The sequence below is a fragment of the Typopeltis vanoorti genome, chromosome 15, assembly GCF_054136105.1.
Source record: "Typopeltis vanoorti isolate ZY-2024b chromosome 15, IOZ_Tvanoo_1.0, whole genome shotgun sequence".
Lineage (NCBI taxonomy): Eukaryota > Metazoa > Arthropoda > Arachnida > Uropygi > Thelyphonidae > Typopeltis > Typopeltis vanoorti.
The window spans coordinates 28,677,322-28,697,211 of record NC_143563.1 but is presented as its reverse complement, the minus strand read 5'-3'; the positions used below and the strand labels follow the sequence as shown (position 1 = coordinate 28,697,211).

Below are 19,890 nucleotides of genomic sequence, written 5' to 3'. Positions count from 1 at the left end.
TGGCAATTTGGGATTTAGCTGACCAAATTGTATTCTTATTGGCTTAAACCACAAATAAATGATGGCACAACACAACAGAATTTCATGCTGGCTGGGGCGTTGGCCAGTAAAACAAGGCCTTCCACTGTTTTCGCCAGGGAATCAGGCCAAACAGTGTAGAATCAGCTACTGTAACAAATCTTAAAACACACCTCAACTCAACATCACCAGAGTTCAAGATCAGTACTATCAACATAAGAAGCCTGAATGGCAAAGAAATGGAGCAGACTAAGGAACTGGATGAGTACTAGATTGATATAACAGAAATGACTGAAACAAAAAAGACAAAAACCGGCAACATCTTTCTAAGCAATAACTACAAAATGTTACATTCAGGCAATAACAATCAGGAGAAAAGAAATAGTGATGTAAGCAAATATCAGAATGGGGAACTGGACAGTGAGACTTATTTCTGCCTATGGTCCCACAGAAGGTTCTAATAAGGTAGAAGGGGAGGAATTTTTTTGAGGCATTAGAGAAAGCCTTAATAATAATGGTATATACCTGTTGGTTTTCTGCTCAGCGCATGGACTGATTATTACTAACACGATGTACAAACATAAAAAAATATGAATAAGTTCCATGCATAAATTCACATGAAGTGAAGAGGCAAGGAATAAGAAAAGTCTCAATGACTACGCTGTTGTTGATAGGGATGTTTTCTCACTGGTGCAGGACACTAGAGTGTACAGAGGATTTGAAATTGGAAGTGATCACCATTTAGCCTAGAGCAGGATAAAATTGAATTTCATACTGAAAAGAATAACATGTAAGAAAGTTTTAAAGCAAATAAAAGTTGAGCAGCTCTCAGATGTAAACTGTAGACTAAAATGCACAAACATTATTCAAGAAAAAATGCAAGAGTTTGACAACAGGAACCAAACCTTAAGAGATTCAATGGCAAATCCTGAAGAAAACATCGAATGATTCAGCCAGAGAGGCATGTGGTGAGATTGTCTGCAAGGATAGAAAAATCCGAACTCCATGGTGGACACATGAAGTTAAAGAGGCAGTAAAGGAAAAGAAAAAGTTCCTGGCAAATAAGTCAGCTTGTGCTCTTAGAGAATACAGAGACAAATGTAAGAAAGCTAAACACTGTGTAAAACTAGCTAAACAAAAGTCATGGGAAAACTTTGGAAAGTACATAGAAAATAAATATCAGGAAGGTGACAAAATATTCTGGAGGCTATTGAAAAAGCTCAGAAATGGAGGAAAGAAATTAGAGATGATAAAGGTGACATGAAAACTGGAAAAAAAGATATGTTTTGATGTATGAAGTAATTACTTCAAAAATTTGCTAAGTGCACAGTAGTAAAAAACACTCAACAGGCATGCAATCAGGAATACATATCCATACTTGAAGTAGAAAAAGCCATCAAAAGTCTGAAATGTGGAAAGGCAACAGGAGTAGATGATATTCAACCAGAAATGCTCAAGTATGGAGGTATAAAAGTCTTTCAGTGGCTGCACTACATAGTTCAGAAGGTCCTGCCAGAGGGACGAATTTCAGATGGTTGGAGTAGAGCTCTTATAGTACCCATATACAAAAAGGGAAATAAAACTGAATATGTAAGCATACTTTAGAAACAGTTGAGAAGGATTGTGGAATGGAAGTTTGGTGAGGATTCAGGCCAAATAGAGGCTGTCAGGATCAGATTTTCACTTTGCGACAAAGAGTTGAGGTATCGTGGGAACATAACTAAGATCTGTATTTAAATTTGTAGACCTGCAAAAGGCATATTTCAAGGTGCCAAAAGGAAAGCTATTCAAAATGCTACAGTCATATGGTGTCAATGGGACATTATATCAAGTAATACTTCATCTTTATTTGAGTTCTAAGTCAGCAGTTGGAATTTAAGGAAGTACAGGAAGATGGCTTGATGTTAAATCTTGTGTCAGACAAGAATTATCCCCTCTATTATTCATTATCTATATGGATCACATTATGAAGGAAAGTGCTATTAAGCTTAATATCAAAATTGGAGATGTTAATCTCAGCTTGTTACTTTATGCAGATGATGTTATACTTCTAAATAAATCCAGTACAAGTCTGCAAGATTCTCCGAATAAATTGAATAACGGTTGTAATAAATTTGGTATGAAGATCAACAATAGGAAGACAAAGAATGAAAATAGGCAGAAAAATGAAAATATCAACTGCATCGAGAATGGAGAAAACCTATGGAACAAGTAAAACATTTCAGTTACTTTGGTACAATTTTTAGTGAAGATGGTAAATTAAATATGGAAATACACAACAGAATCAATAAAGCTGGTATGGTAGGAAGTCAATTGAAAAAAATAATAAAAAATATATTAAAAAAAAAAAAGAAAAAATTCTTAGTCCGCTCACAGTACTAATATACTATAGGCTTACAACCTTTACTGGATGGAGATAATAAAACTTAAAAATACATGCTCAATTGTCATTTACAATATTTGCTACTGGTGCACTTCATTTTTTCAATAAATATTTGTAATTAAAATATACTAGCATTCTTTTGTGGAAATGCTGTGTTATAAAGAAACAAGTGACAATTTGTTTTGTTATTTTTTTTAATTAAAGAGCATCTCTGTTTTACTGAAGCTTGCTATTCCTGCTTTTTTTCAGTCACTTGGAAGTTCAATGTATGAAATGCCAGTTGAAAAGATAAAAGTAGTAATGAAACAGATGTAAGCAGAAATAAAAATAATACTCATGACATCAAGTACCTATTTGGGATTTTTTCCTGAAGAGGTGGATGCTGACTTTTCTGAGTGTTTCTAACTGTAGGAGTCATGAAATATATTGAACAACATATTTCAACAAAAAGGGATCTGTTCATAGAATTTTCAAGAATGAAGCAGAAATAAAACATTAAATAAAAATAACAGTAATAAGTCAAAAGATTAAAAACATGCTTTTTCATGTGAGCATATCAAGGAAGTTAAATAATTCATCATCATCATCAAATTCCTGCCATGTACCCTCAAGGGGTGTACAGGATATGACAGTACTACATGAAAAAATTACATCATTACTAACTTCCTATCTACAATTTTCCTCCAAATCAGTCTGTTACTTGTCAAGACTCCAACATTATCAGATCTTATATTTCTATCATCTAAGGCACTTTGTACCGTATCAATCCACCTATATCTTGGTCTTCCTCTGGGTCGTTTTCCTGCCAACCTGGCAGAGAACACTTGTTTTGCTAATCTTTCCTCTCCCATTCTATTTAAGTGACCATACCATCTGAGATTAGCTCTGCTAACGCATTCCTGGATGCTGACAATGTCAAGTTCTTTCCTAATATCCTCATTTTTAATATGATATTGCCATTGATGCCATCTGTTCACGCCTCTAATCTTTCTCAGGACTCTCATATCTGCGGTCTCTAGTCTTTGGTCAAGTGTTTTACTTCTGACCCAGCTCTCAGATCCATAAGTTAAAACTGGTCTGAACACAGTCTTGTATACAGCTAATTTAGTGTTCCGACTAATTTCTTTCTTATTCCATATGAATTTATTCAATTGACTTCCCACGATACCAGCTTTGCTGATTCTGTTGTCTATTTCTATATTTAGTTTACCATCTTCAGTAAAAATTGTGCCTAAGTAGCTGAAATGTTTTATTTGTTCCACAGGTTCTCCATTCACAACAGAGTTGACATTTTCAATGATTCTGCCTATTTTCATTGTCTTTGTCTTTTTATTGCTGACCTTCATACCATATCTATTACAACAGCTATTCAATTTAGTCAGAGAATCTTGCAGACTTGTAGCGGATTTATTTAGAAGTATAACATCATCCGCATAAAGCAAAGAGCTGGCATTAACATCTCCAATTTTGATATCAGGTTTAATACCACATTCCTTCATAATGTGATCCATATAGATAATGAATAACAGAGGGGATAATGTACATCCTTGTCTCACACCAGATTTAACATTAAACCATCTTCCTGTACTTCCTTCAATTCTAACTGCCGACTTACAACTCAAATAAAGACTAAGTATTGCTTGATATAATGCCCCATTGACACCATATAACTGCAGCGTATTGAATAGCTTCTCTCTTGGCACCTTGTCATATGCCTTTTCCAAATCGACAAAACTTAAATACAGATCTTTGTTATATTCCCATGCTTTCTCGACTATTTGTCGTAAAGTGAAGATCTGATCCTGACAGCCTCTATTTGGCCTGAATCCAACTTGTTCTTCACCAAGCTTTTCTTCCACAATTCTTCTCAACTGTTTCTCAAGTATACTTGCATAGATCTTGCCAGGAACACTCAGTAGGGAAATACCTCTGTAATTCTCACATGCAGTTTTATTTTCCTTTTTATATATGGGTGCTATGAGAGCTCTACTCCAATCATCGGGAATTCGTCCCTCAGTCCAGGCTTTCTGAATTATGCAGTGCAGCCACTGTAAGACTTTTATTTTCATAAACTACTGAAAGGAATTATGACAATAAACTGTTATCAGCAAGATATTTTAATATAGAAAACATATGATGGTTAATATTACAAAAAGTAGAGTAACATAAATGTTTAGAAAATTAGTCAATTTAATAAAAATAAATATTTTCCCCATTCATTGGATTTTTTTCCCCAAAAACTACATCTAATACAAGTTATAAATATCTGCATGCTCTAGGGAAACTATGACTTTTCATGGAACCCAAAGGTTCCATGGAACACAGTTTAAGACACTGGTATAAACAATATACAGTATTATTATATTACAAAAATTTCAGGTAAGCAGCATTTAAACCATCATAGCATTTTCAAATGTAACCATTAATTCTGGATTTTCATTTTTATAATTTCATGCTCTTCTCTCTTTTGTTTGAATCTGTGCTTTTTTTTTTTTTCATGTTGTCCTTCTATGTGTTATATGTATAGTTTCTGCCAATTCTGTGTGTTCTGTTGTCAGCATATGATTTCCCACCATTTCATTTGTTTACTTACCTGAGCTTCAGTTTCATCCCAAATTTATTATTCTTCAATAGAAAACCTGGTACATGGGACTATGGTACGAGATACCGTAGTCCCCCCTGGTCAGAAAATATTAAATGGAAAATTCCAGAAATAAACAATTTATAATTGCATCAGCAAAGTGGATGTTAGATCCAACATTATTTCAAAGCCAAATGTTTGTAGAAACTATGAAAGTTTCGTAAGTTGACCTGAGAGCTTATGAGAATACAATCCTCCGCATCTCCAAGTTGCCTTAGCTTGCACTACTTGACTTAAGTAACTAAGGCAACTGGAGGATGCCAAGGATTGTATTCTCATAAGCTCTCAAGTCAACTTACACAACTTTCATTGTTTCTACAAACATTTGATTTTGAAATAATGTTGGATCTAATATCCACTTTGCTTAGCTAATTTTACACTGCCAAAATGAAGCTGTATGGCTCTTTCTTTTAGTAATCGACAATTCATAAGTTTTAAATTGCGCACTATTCTGAGTAGTTCTTGGTTATCAGATCAACTCTCGCAGTATAGCAGTGCTTGCGTTCAAGTAACCGTTATTTTACATAATATTGGTCCCAAAGTGCAGGAGTAGTGATGCTGGCAATTTGGATATGTCAAAGAGAAGCAGTAAATGTTAAATGCCATATGCATCAGGTGAAGAGGGGAGACAAGACAGAAGTAAAAGAAATTAAGAATATAACTCCATTACTCTGATACTACACATGGAAAGACATCAAATACTTATACTCCAATTTCCTGACATTTCAACCTTCATATTAAGGTCATCATTTAGAGTATGCATTGTATTGTATATTGTCTAAAGTCTGTGGCTGTTGGCCAGATAATGAAAACATTGTCAACGTACCAGAGCCAGACTTTGGATTTCAAAGTAAAGGAATCTAGATTCCATTACCTTAAAGCATCAAAGTCAGACATAATTGATGGTGTTTTCATTATCTGGCCCCACAACTGCAGACTTTAGACATCTTCCTCAACCACCAGAACAAACACATACAATTCATAATTGAAAGTGTGTTCTGGCTTTCTAGATACACTTGTCACGTCTTCCTTTTGGCAGTTTTTCAAACCTTCTGCAAAATTGAATTCACTGTTTACTGTAAGCCTATACTACTGCCCAATATAAACACAAATTCTTATCACCACTCAACAGAAAAACTAAGTGTCATTAATACACTAAAAACAGGATTTTAAAGATTTGCTCCAATGAGTAAGCACCTGAGCATGAATTAAAAATTATCAGCAACATTTTCCTAAAAAAATGGCTACAGCAAAAATACTATCAACAAAATTCATTCCACCTAATAATAAAAATAAATTAAATTACAATAAAACTGTAGCCATTCCATACATTAAAGGGATATCAGATAAAATAAACAGAACACCACACAAATACTTGGAGGAGTTATTCAACTTCTCCAAGGATTGCATTCACGCTCTGGCTCACCCTGGAGTACACCTGTAACTTGCCTTCTATAGGTGAACTGGATGTACAATTCCTATTCAGAAAACCAAACATAAACAACACATTAAATAACCATGGCATATCTGGCTTTTCTGACCATACCCTGAATACTGTACGTACATTGGTTGGAAAGAAGTCAATGGACATCATAGTGTGAGGAACAAACAGCCATGGTTCCCACCTTAATAAGATATAGGACATTCTTTTGCTGCAATTCTATTGGGCATACTTTCTAAAAGCATACAATAGTAATCAATGGGAATTTTGGACCATTCTTCCTGCAGCCATGTAATGAGGTCCTGGACTGTTATGGGGCAGATGCCTTTTGACTTCACCTGACACTCCAGCATCCCACAGATGTTCATAGGGTTGAGATTAAGACTTTGTGGAGGCCAGTCAAGCAATGTCCATGTCCACAAAACCACACAGTTACAGCAACCTTATGACACAGTGCACTGTCTTGCTGGAAGAGACAATGGTCAGTTCCACAGAAATATCACAAAGTAGGAAGCATTGCATTGTCCACAATGTTCAAATACTTCTCAGAGTTCAATGTTCATGGTACTATAAACAGAGGTCCAAGGTCAAACCAGTAAAAACAGGACCATATCATCACACCACCACATCCAAATTTCATAGCTGGAGTTACACACTCTGGTAAGAGACATTCACAGGCATTCACCACACACACACACACACACACATTCATCTGCTCAGTAGAGGATGTAGCATGATTCGTCACTCCATAACACAGCTTTCCAAGATTCCATGTCCCACCCTCTTTGCACCACTAAAGACGATGAAGCATGCTCAGATTGCTGAACAAATAGAACATAGAACAAATTCAATGTCTTGCATATTGCAGTCCTACCATGGAAGCCTTGATTCTAATTGTTTTTTGTGCTGATTTGTGTTCCAATCAATGCCAGAACTCTGCATCAAACAACATTTGACAACTCTGTGTCAGCTAATGAATGACGTTTTTTACATATTATCCTTCGTAACACCCTACAGTCACATTTGGTGAGTATGGGTCTTCCACTGCACTTCTATCTCAGTATGGTATCACTGATTGTTGATCTGGGATGACCTAGTTTGTCAACAATTAGCCAAACATATAGGCCTGCAACATGGCATCCTGTCACAACTCCTCTTTCAAACTCTGTCAGCTCCTTTTCATAGCCATTTCACCTGAGCACAATGCACTGACTTGGGAACATCATATTCCTCCAATTTATACCAGCTACAAACATAAAGGGTGTTTGTGACTTGTTACATGGCACGATACATCTTGCTCATAGAGTGTCTGTTGATTTCTTTCCATGCAGTGTAAAATTAACTGGAAAAGGCACCTGTACTATATTATACCAAAACATGACAGGAGTGCAAATTTAAGGAGACCTGTGAAATTATAATCAACTATCCCAATTTTAACAATAATGGTCTAAAAATCCTAAGAACATGGCTGGCGCATATTCTACCATAACCTTTTGTTCTAAGTTTTTTATAAATTATAATTAGGACTGTAGTACTACTCCAGGATCTTAGCCTTAATATAACAAACACACATTAAATTATTGATTAAGCTACCACTATTACTGTATTAAAAGTATTACAAAATAATATGAATTTGTTCTCTGGCCATATTATAAAAAATAGGATATAGTTCTGAAGGTTTTTTACTCCACTAGAGGTCAGGCCAGTAGAATAATGGTTGTTCAAATCAGTGTCACTGTGACATTCTATTTGAATTGTAATGTAGCTTGTCTCCGTGTTCATATGAAAGTCAAAATGTTGGAAAATTAAAGTAAATATTCTTAATAGTAGTAGGCTCCACAATTTTTCAAAATGAATGATGATCACCTGTGTAACATTAAAAGAAAGGTATCAAATATTTACATACATACAATCTTTAATAACCATTTAACTTTAAGCAGGATTAACATGTAAATATTTATTTAAATTAAAAAGTTATGACCACAACTATTCTTTCTGAATCTTAAAAAATTAGAATTAAAAATTAGCATTTTTAGCTTTACCCAATGTAATAGTTCCACTTTTTAAACTATATGGTTAATTATATTTTTTAAAGTTATTTATTTATTTTTATTTTTGTTTTGAATAATGAAAAATTACATTGTGCAAAACCAGAAATAGTAGTTGGCTTACAATTTTTGTGCCCATCAAACATATCCCCATCATTCTGAAAACTGCTTCTGCAAAAATCTGCAAGCTTTTCAAATAGTAAGAAAGTCAAAGCTTGTAAACTCAGAATAACGTAAATAAAAACTTGAATTTATTTGAATTTAGTTCTATTTGCAGTGAAGCTATTAAAACATATACTTACCAACATTTATTTTATTAGCATACATGTGAAATAACCTAGATGACTGGTAGTTTGTCCTCTTCCCATCTTGCTGCTGATTCATTCTTCTTGTCTGAAATAAACAGAACATCAAATAATCTGAATGTTATAAAAAACTTTCCGCTTGTCCTAAATTCACAAAATCACTGCATTTACCATTAGCAATACAGCTGAAAGCAAAGAATTGTTTACTTTAGTTTGGATAAATTACAATCTAAATGCAAATCCTCTGCATTAATTACAAGATAAAATACAATATAAATTTTGCTTTTATCTTGGAAATAATGTTAAGGTTTTAAAAACCTGTCATGAATATAGTCAATTCACTGTACAATCATTAACAGAAAACCCATAAAACTAAACAAGTAATTACAGAGGAAGATTTATTTACTATAGTGAATTTCCTTTAAAATAGCATTGGTATAGTCTGCCCACAGTGAAGAGAATCGTAGCTGAGTGCCAAGAAGAGTCAATTCATGTTGAAGGGTAGAAAAGAATAAAGGATGTATGTATTCGCCACCAACACATGAAATCATGTGCTTTATATGTAAAATTTTCATATAAAGCACGTTATACAAGCAAAAATAGTTACCACTTTAAAAACTAGAATATTCGTAAAAGAAAATCTAATTTTCCAACATGTAATAATAAACAGTTATCCCACGAAAAGGACTGATTATCCTATTATCAGAATGGATTTGCTTTCTTCTGTCATGCGCCGAAGTGTCAATGGTTCTCTCATCTGTGGTCCAACTACACTACTGGACTAGGATTTTTTTTTTTTTTTTTTTTTTTTTTTTTTTTTTTTTTTTGGAGTTATAACAAGTGAATTTGCTATAACACTATCTAATAAGAGTTGGCTAAATGAAAATTATCTAAAAGCAATGTTAAAGCTGACAACCAAACTTTTACCCATTGTTATGGCAAACATCATATAGCACAATCAGTTTAATGATTCCATTAACATCAGTTGATATATTAAAAATCATTTTGCTGTGTGTTCAAGCTGAAAAGTACTGTATGTATTGGTGAATAAGATATTTGAAGTAAAAAAAAAAAAATTTGCTGAAACAAGGGGCCATCTTATACACCAGGTATTTTATTTTTTTTTAATGGTGCACAGACAAGACAGCAAAGATCATAGCAGTATAAGATAATCACAAACATCCATGTCTGCAGCAGGATTCAAACCAGCAACCTGTTGGTTGGAGAGCAGGTGTACTAACCACTCAGCCAACCAGGCCGGCTGCAGTTCAGAGGGGTCTAGTTCAGTTGATTGATGACCTCTCTCTCACTCACAGGCTCTCTTCAGCTATTGTCTTAGAGATGGCCAGTGTTCAGCAGAACTAGCATCCATTGTGTCCCCATTTTTACTAAACTTACAGGAACATGAGCTACAAAACACAAATATCAATAGATACTCTGCTCTTCACCCCCCCCCTCCCACAGCATTTATTTGTTATATGATATGACCTGCAGCCTCTCGTGGGTGGGAGTGATATATAATCAAAAAAAGTGAACAAGAAAATGAAAGGAAGGGGAAGCAATAGTATTCAATACCAATCACAAAGATGAATTTCTTGATTGTCAGGCAATTTCAAGTAGTTATGTGGACATATCTTAAAACTAGGAATTGGACAATAAATGTATTTGTGCCTAATTTTGAAATGTGTTCACATAACGAATTTAGAGAACCACAGAAGCTTTCATTAAGGAAGAAGTAGAGGAATTTTTCAAATCAATCATTAGAGAAGACAGCCAATAAACAAAATGGAAAAACTGGTTGCTGGAGATCTAAATAGCAAGGTAGAAAACAAATCCAGTCATATAGAAATGTCTTAAGAAAATTTGAAGAAAAGTACAAAACTAACAACAATGGTAAGTGATAAATGCTAATTTCTTTTCGAGACATGGATTGATCATCATTAACCATGTTTTGACATAAAACATGCACACAAATTCATATGAAGAGAAGACATGAGTGAAAGGTTTTTTGACCTATATTTATCACTGATAGTAATATCTTCACAGCAATTCAGGATATAAGAGAATACAGGTGATTTGAAATTGGAAGTGATCATCACTTTTTTTTTTAATAGGATAAAAATAAATATCATATTGAAAAGAAAAATATATAAACTTTTCTAAAAAAAAATTAAGTCAAGCAGCTTTTAGAGGTGTAATGTAGACTAAAGTATATAAATATTATTCAAGAAAAAAAGAAGTTTAAAAGCAAGAACCAAACCTTGGAGTTAGAGTGGCAACTCTGAAGAAAAAACATTGATTCAGATAGAAACATATGGTGAAGTTGTCTGCAAGGATAGAAAAATCAGTACTCCATGATAAATGCAAAAAATTAAAGAGGCAGCCCAGTATAAAAGAAAGCATATCACAAGTTCCTGGCAAGAAAAATGTAAGAACTAAGCTATGTTTAAAAGTTGTTAAACAAAAGTCATGGGAAGACTGGTAAGAATAAAAAAAGATAAATTTGACAAAGTTGGCAAAATATTTTGGAGGCTGTTGAAAAAAGCTTAGAAAAGGAGGTCAAGAGTACAGTAATCAGAGTTGATAAAGGTGACATCAAACCTCACTATATTCTGGACATCAAGTAATTACCCTGAAAGATTAAATGAAACAAACAATGAAAAAACCATGGTAAAAATGGGAATGCAAATCAGGAGTACATATCAATACTTGAAGTAGAAAAAGCTATCAAAATCCTGAAATTTGGAAATACACTGGAGTAGATGACATCTGACCAAAAATGTTCAAATATGGTTATATAATAGTTTTACAATGACTGTGCTGCATTAATTCAGAAGGCTTGGTTAGAAGATCAAATTTCAGATTGGAGTAGAGCTCTCATAGTACTCATTTATAAAAAGTGAAAGAAAACTGAACTAAATGTGAGAATTAGATGAATTTCTGTACTAAGTGTTCCAGGTAAAATTAACACAAGCATACCTGATTGTGGAAGACAAACTAGAAGAAGAAAAAGTGCCTGGTTCAGGCCAAAGAGAGGTTGTCAAGATTAGATTTTCACTTTATGACAAGTAGGTGAGAAATCATGGAAATATGACAAGGATCTGTACTTAAGTATTGTAGATCTGGAAAAGGTATATGACAAGATGCCCAAAGGAAAGCTATTCAAAACCCAATTATATGGGGTGAATGGAATTATACAGAGCAGTATGTAGTCTATATTTAAATTATAAATAAGCAATTAGAATAGAAACAGGTATATTAAGGCACCCTTGTCTTACACCTGATTAAAATCAGGTGTAAGACAAGGGTGCACTCTATCTCTACTCATATTCATTTATATGGATCAACATGATGAAAGAAGTGTCATTAAATCTGATATCGGAATTTGAGATATCAAACTTAGTTCTATGCATCATGCATATAATGATTATGTACTCCTATCCAATCCAGTGCAAATCTCCAGGATCTAACTAAATTGAATAACAGCTTTAGCAAATTTGGCACAAAAATTAGCAATAAAAAGACCAAACTATGAAAATGGGCAAGAACATGGAAACTTCAACTGCATTCTTAATTCCCATTTACATCATACCAGCTCTTTAGACATAATTTGTTAGTAAAGATAGCAACAATAGAATTAGCATAGGTGGTATAATAGAGAGTCAAATGAATAAATTTATTTGGAATAAGAGAAATGGGTCAAAACAATAAACTAGCAATGCTCAAGCCAGTTTTAACTTATGGATATGAGAGTTGGGTTAGAAAGTGATCAAAGAATGGAGACCACAGATAAGAAAGTTCTGAGAAAAATCAGGAGAGTGAACAGATAACATCAATGGCAAAATAATTAAAAATGAAAACATTAGAATCAAACTTGAGAATGTTAGGATTCAAGAATGCTTCAGCAGAGTTAAACAAAGGTATGGTCACTTAACAGAATGGGAGAGGAAAAGTAAAAAAGTGTTTCTTGACAAGATGGCAAGAAAAAGACCAAAACTGAGGCAGACTGAATGCTGACAAACCAATTTGGAGAAAACCTCTTGACAGGAAATTAGAATAATGCAACAGTATGTTGTACATCCCTTGAGGGCACATATCAAGAAACTGATGACTTATTAGTTCAGGGTGATATAAATATTTGCATTTGAAAGAATATCCCCAACATATAGAGAATTTTTCAGTTTGGTACAGTATATTCCATCCACTGTTTAACCAATACATGTCATCTTGTCCTTCTTTATACTTGGCTCTTGATGGAGCTGTGTTATGAGCTACAACACCACTTTCCTACATGTGATCTATATTGATGCTGAACAATGTACAGTTAGCATGTACTCTTGCCTCACAACTGATTTTACACCATACCATATTCCAATATCTCTGTCAGTCTTAACTGCTGACTTGCAACTCAGCAGGCTATATACTGTTTTGTATAACATCTCTCATTTACACCATATAATTATTATTATTATTATATGGGCACCTCCATCGGAGTTCAAAGACTTTTCACAGGAGACCCTAACTATCCACCCTATCTATCATACCTCTCTTTGAACCTATTAAGAGACAAAGCACTCACAACTGACTCTAGCAATCCATTCCACTCATTCACAAATCTCCAAGCAAAAAAAATCTAGTCCTCAAGCCCCTACTTACCACACCTTTATTCAACTTCCAGGGATGATCCCTTGTTCTGGTCCCTCAGCCAAGTGTTGAAACATTTCCCCTGCATCTATCCTATAAAACCCCTTTAAGCAACTTAAATGTTTCTATAATATCCCCCCTTTTTCTCCTATCAACCAACTTCTGCAATCCACACACATTCAGTCTATCCTCATAGGAAACATTCCACAGGCCACTCCCCTCTGAATCCTCTCCACCGCATCCTCATCCACAAGAAACCAGACTTGAACACAGTAATCCAGATGTGGATGTATCAAAGCCTTATAAAGAGGAGTAACAACTTCCTCATCTCTACTTGTTAATGTGTCTTCAATAGCAAAGCAATTTTATGGGCTATCTTAGCAATATGTCCTCTAATCTTTAACTCTGTCTACCACCACCCATAAATCTCTAGCGTCATCTATTTCCTGGAGTACAGTGTCATCAATATGATACACGGCTTGTAATCTATTTTTCCCAAAATTCATAACTTTACTCTTCACATTAAGATGACACCCATTATCTTTTGCCCATACTGACAGCCTATTTAAATCATTCTGCAAGCTCTCCACATCGCCTTCATTAACTATTAATCAAGGCGATGTGGAGAAATTTCGCATCATCAGCAAGCAACTGAATATTTCCTTTCAGGTTATTTCCTATATCATTTATGTACAAATTAAACAGCAATGGTCCCAGGACTGAACCTTGCGGTACACCACTAGTCACCTCACCTCAATTCTGCCCCTTCATATATCACTTTTTGATAGATGAATAACAGTCACCCTCTTATCCACTAAACCAGTGTCATATCCATCACCATTTCTTCTAATTTGTGCAACAGAGTTCCATGTGGTATTCTGTCAAATGCCTTTGCAAAATACAGCAAAATCATTGTGTAGCCATTTCCTTTATCCAGTTCAGCTGTTACTCTATTATAAAAAGCTGGTAAATTACTAAGGCATGACCGGCTCTTCACAAAACCTGCTGACCCTCATATTTTTACCTACCATATCATATTTTTATCTACCCATTCCTGAATTCTCTTTTTTATCTCTGCCTGAGATACTGATTGGTCTATAATTTACTACTGCAGTTTTAGAACCTCCCTTATGCAATGGAATTATTTTGCCCTCTTTCCATCCCTTGAAACTCTACAAGAGCTGAGACTTTATGCCAGTTCCCTTGCACATTTTTGCAAAACCCTAGCTGATCTAATCCCACAGCTGTAGTTACACTGAGATTCTACAATATCCAAAGGACCTCCAATTCATCCACCTCTCTTCCCACATTAGTGTGTCTCATATGTTAAAGCAGTAACCTCACTAGGATATGCCCTTGCAAAGTGGTCCCTCTGTAACTCAATTATTTTATCCACTACTGTCTCCTCGTGACTATCATCACTCATTAAGGTTAATCTTCCACAGTCATTCTTCCTCTTGCTTGCCACATAATGAAAGAACTCTTTGGGATTTACTTTGGCCTGCTCAGCTAGATTCTTCTCATAATCTGATTTTGCCTTCTTTGCCATGCTAGTCACCTTTCTTGCCTGAGTCTTGTAGTGTTCACCTGTTTGCTGGTCACCTTTCTCTTTATATACCTTCCACAGCATTTCTTCTTCTGCAGCTCATGCTTAATGATATTACTCATCCATCTAACTTCTATCCGATTACTCCTCTCACCCAATTTAATATCATACAATTTAATACTGCTTCCTCCAGATGACTAACTATATCCCACGCTGCAGTGTTTCATGCCATGGTACAGATTTAAGCTTTTTCCTAAGCATGTCATAATCACCTATCTTGTAGTCCCACAAATACTCCTTGATAGAATATTTTTCATGTTTTACAACCTTTCAAATCAAGACTGCATGGTCACATTCACCAATTAGAGGCAATGTTGTCACCTTGGTTATGGATAGCTCTTCTGATCTTATGGCCAGGTCCAATACTCTCCCACCCATATCCATCACAAGCTGCCTAATTAGAACACTAATTGGAGAGTTCTGAACAGCTTTTCTCCTGACACAGTATCATATGCCTTTCCTTGTTCCTGCTTTCTTGTTGATTAGTCTTAAAATAACAATCTGTTCCTAACAACCCTATATGGCCTGAATCCAGTTTGTTTTTCTCATGATTTGAACATAGCTGGTTTTAATCATGTTTAACATTTTTAGTAAGCTTCTTTGTAAGTATGCCTGTGCAAATCTTACTTGGAACACTCAGTAGAGAAATTCCTTTATAATTCTCACATTATGTCATGGTATCATGCTACCACAATAATCTTGCATCATCATCATAATCAAATTCTTGATTAGTAATGATGTTTACTAACTTCCTATCAAAAATTACCTCCAAATCAATCTGTTATCTGTCAAGTTAATGTAACATTAACAGATCTTATATTTCTGTCTTCTAAGGCAATTTTTACTGTATCAATCCACCTATATCTTGGTCTTCCTATGGATCTTTTTCCTGGCAACCTAGCAGAGATTAACTCTGCTAACACATTCCTGGATGTACTATCTTGCTTTTTAAACTTGTATTCATGCTTTAGCTTCCTCATATTTTTCTTTATAGGCTCTCTCTCTCTCTCTCTCTCTCTCAGGGCACCTACTCCCTTGCCTTGATCTTGATTCCCAATTCCCAATATTTTCTGCAACTTGTTCGCAAAATCTTCCAAATTCTTAACAGAATAACTGCTGCAATAAATTTCACATGAAAACTGTCAATAAAAAATAAAAACCATGAAAACAAACAAGAACACTGAAAACATGAAATGTATTTTTGATGATGAACCCAAGCAAGAAAATCTATGTTGAGCAGTACCAGCAAAATATTTAATGAAAGATTTCCAGGTGGAATACAAGTTAACTGTACATACAGTTCACCATTACTTTAGAAAAAAGTGAGAGCAATAGAATAGCAAAATTATAAAAGTCAATGAAGAAATTTCTGCTATGAATATCTACAAAAAGAAATGAGTAAAAAAAAAAAAGTCTATGTATCTTAACAATCTCAAGTATTTCTCTACTAGAGGTTCACTTTTAGGCCTCAAAAGATTGAAAAAGGAACAGCTATTTCAAGACTGCTGTGAGTATGTCATTTACAACATTACATGTTGCACATACAAGACTGACAAGCAGTGAAATTGTAATCACATTCAAAACAATAACTTATACTTGGTTTACTTAAAATATTTTAAAATGGCAAACAAGGCATTCAAAATAACTATGAACTAAACCTTGAAATGTTAAGAATAAAAAGAACTTTAATAAAGTACATGAAATAAAACAAGAAACATGAACTAGAATAATATAAAAATGCTAAGGTTAAAATCTAAAATTCCAACATAGAACACTGTGGTTACATTGAACATTACAGATTCAAAAATAAAATAAGATGTAAAAACTATAAGAGGATTGAGTAACTTCTATAGTTAGTCATTAAAGGCAATAATAAATCTTTTTTTTGTATAGTGAAACATGTATGACACAGTAGATAACTTTTTAATATGTAAATATTTCATCTTACATATCATAAGACTTACATTTCGTCTTACATATCATCAGTATATTTATCAAACAGCAGGAACTAATGAAAAATAAATAAATAAATACAAAACATTTTAGTGCACATGCTTAAATTGGAATCCTATGTATACAGTTGCGCATTTATGGATTAAACCTAATTAGGCTATAAATTAAATAAAAATATAAGAGATACATTTATTTTATACACTTGAAGAAAACAATTTCTCAGACTTTTGAAATAGTGAGCCTGTAATTCTTAATCAGAATGACAGTCTCACTATTCCAAAAGTCTGGGATATTCTTATCCTCAAGTGTATAAAATAAATTTATCTATTATTTTTTAATTTTATTTTCAGTCTAATTAGATTTAATTCATAAATATGCAACTGTATACATAGAGGGATTCCAATTTAGGCATGCACGCTGTTTTTTTTTTTTTAATTTAGTTCCTGTTGTTGTTTGATAAATGTATTGATGATGTCTTATGATATGCGAGATGAAATATTTACATATTAAAAAGTTATTTACTGTGGCATAAGTGTTATTTTATAGTTAATAATCAATCTTTACTACTCTTACAAAACACTAATATAATAAAAGAATATAAAATAAAAATTAATATAAAAAATATAAAATTTCCAAAAAAAAGTATATTTCATTATGATACCATAATTAATTATAACTCATCAATTAAACAAAGGATATTCATTAAATCCATACTTGAATTGAAGAAATTAGAAATCTATGAAAAAATTGTTGGTTTCTGTCAGTACAGAGAGCACTATTGTCTCTTAACTACTATCTCTCATATATCACTACTTAAATTTCCTTCAAGCATGTCCTGGTTGAGTAGATAGTAAAAATTATGATGCAGTATTGGGAAAATCTCCTTCCAGGGCCTTATCATTAGCTTCAGTATATGTACTATCTAGTGCAGGCATGGGCAATCTTCCCTAGTTTGGGGGCCAAATTATCATTTTGTCTCCGAGTCAAGGGCCGGACCAAATTATTAAATAAAATAAATTAATATTAAATGAATTAAAACAAGTTGCTACTTCATATTTCATTTATTTATAATATAATGCTTTGGTATAAAGCTCTACATAAATTTTATAATATAATGAACAACATAACAATTTAATGTGAAGATTGGCCTTGTACTTCAACTACGAGACTATCAATATTGACGTTAATATTACTTAAGGATAATCGCATAGAATTTTCGAGGTATTTGTCCATTATTCTTGTCCAAATTTTTAATTTATTGTATTTCATCCTTGAAAAACCTGTTCACACATATATGTGCTGCCGAAAAGATTTTTCTTGAAAAGGCACGTAAATTTGTATATTTTTCTTCCACCAAATAAAATTTATAAAAATTCATCAAAGCAATGTTGTTAAATTGTAATTTTAGCACTAAATCCACCTAAAGTTCAATAAGTTCCATCTATAAGTTTTCTGGCACATTATTTACATCAGCATCCATCGGACGAGCAAATATAGCGAATGTGGAGTCTTTGTTTTTGAAGTGGGTAAACCTTGTATCAAATTGCTCTATTTAGTGCCTTCAGTTCATCTCCATAACAATTATAAGGGATATTTTTATGAGTTGCTAGAGTAGGAAAATGATAACAATTTTTAGCTCTTATCTGACTTTCCAACAATCTTAGTTTATTACAAAAAGCTTTGACATGTCCTTGCAGTTCATGAACCAATTGTCTTGTTTTTGCAATTTAAGATTCAGCTCGTTTAGGTATCCAGTGACATCTACAAGGAATGCTAAATCACACACCCACTCATCATCTTTTACTTGGTTAATTGTGTTTCCTTTTATGTACATAAAATCTGCAATGTCTTGTCTCAGATCATAAAATCGTTTTAACATTTTACCTTTACTCAACCACCTCACTTCACAATAATAAGACACCTCTTTATAATCCGAAAATAAGTCTGCCAAATACTCCTTAAATTGGCAGTGATTAAGTGCACGTGACTTAATAAAGTTAATACTGGCTACTACAATTTCCATAACATTTGTGAATTTAATCGATTTTGCACACAGATTTTGTTGGTGGATAATGCAGTGAAAATTTGTTAAATTTTCCGGATGGATCTGTAGTTCTATTGCTCTTTCATGAACTATTCCAATAAATCCCTTCTGTGCACCAACCATTGCAGGGGCTCCATCAGTGCATATGCCAGATAGTGAACTCCATTTAAGCCCAAATCTCTCGAAGACAGTGCGGACTGTTTCAAATATATCTTCACCAGATTTTAATGGCCGAAGCACCAATAATTCTTCTGTGATGTTGAAATCCGCATCAACTCCTCGAATAAATATTGCTAGTTGTGATGTATCGGAAGCATCGGTGCAGTCATCCAAAGCAACTGAAAATGCTTCCAATCTAGCAATCTTCTCTTTTAAACTTTTTTTGATATCATCAGCCATAATTTCTATCCACCGGACAACAGTACGTCTCGACAAACGAATATTCTCGAAGTCTTTTTTTTTTCTTTTCAGGACATATTATACTTGCAACATCCAGCAGACATTCTTTGATAAATTCTCCTTCACCAAATGACTTAGAATGATGCTTAGCCATTTTTTTGCTTACCACAAAGCTGGCTTTGACAATGCTGTGGTGCTGCGCTCTTTGCTTGTTGAACATTTGCTGCTGGGTATCCAAGTTCTTCTTCAACGTCTGTATTTCATCTTTTCGTAGTTGTCCATCAATTTTTGGATGATCCGCATGTCTCAAAGTAAAGTGTCTCTTCAAGTTGTATTCTTTGTTGACAGATACAGATTCTTGCACAGAAAACATACAGGCAAACCTTTATTCAGAATAAAATAATAATC

The 19,890-nt window shown here is 33.9% G+C and overlaps 1 protein-coding gene across 2 annotated transcripts in view; it reads right to left on the bottom strand.

Moving 5' to 3' along the window:
* RIOK1 (RIO kinase 1) overlaps window positions 1–19,890 on the bottom strand; it is a 220,935-nt gene that overhangs the window by 134,147 nt on the left and 66,898 nt on the right. For both annotated transcript variants that reach the window (XM_090404720.1, XM_090404721.1), the window contains exon 5: window positions 8,834–8,924. In XM_090404720.1, coding sequence (XP_090260846.1) covers window positions 8,834–8,924 — 91 coding nt within the window. The remainder of the gene's footprint in view (window positions 1–8,833; window positions 8,925–19,890) is intronic.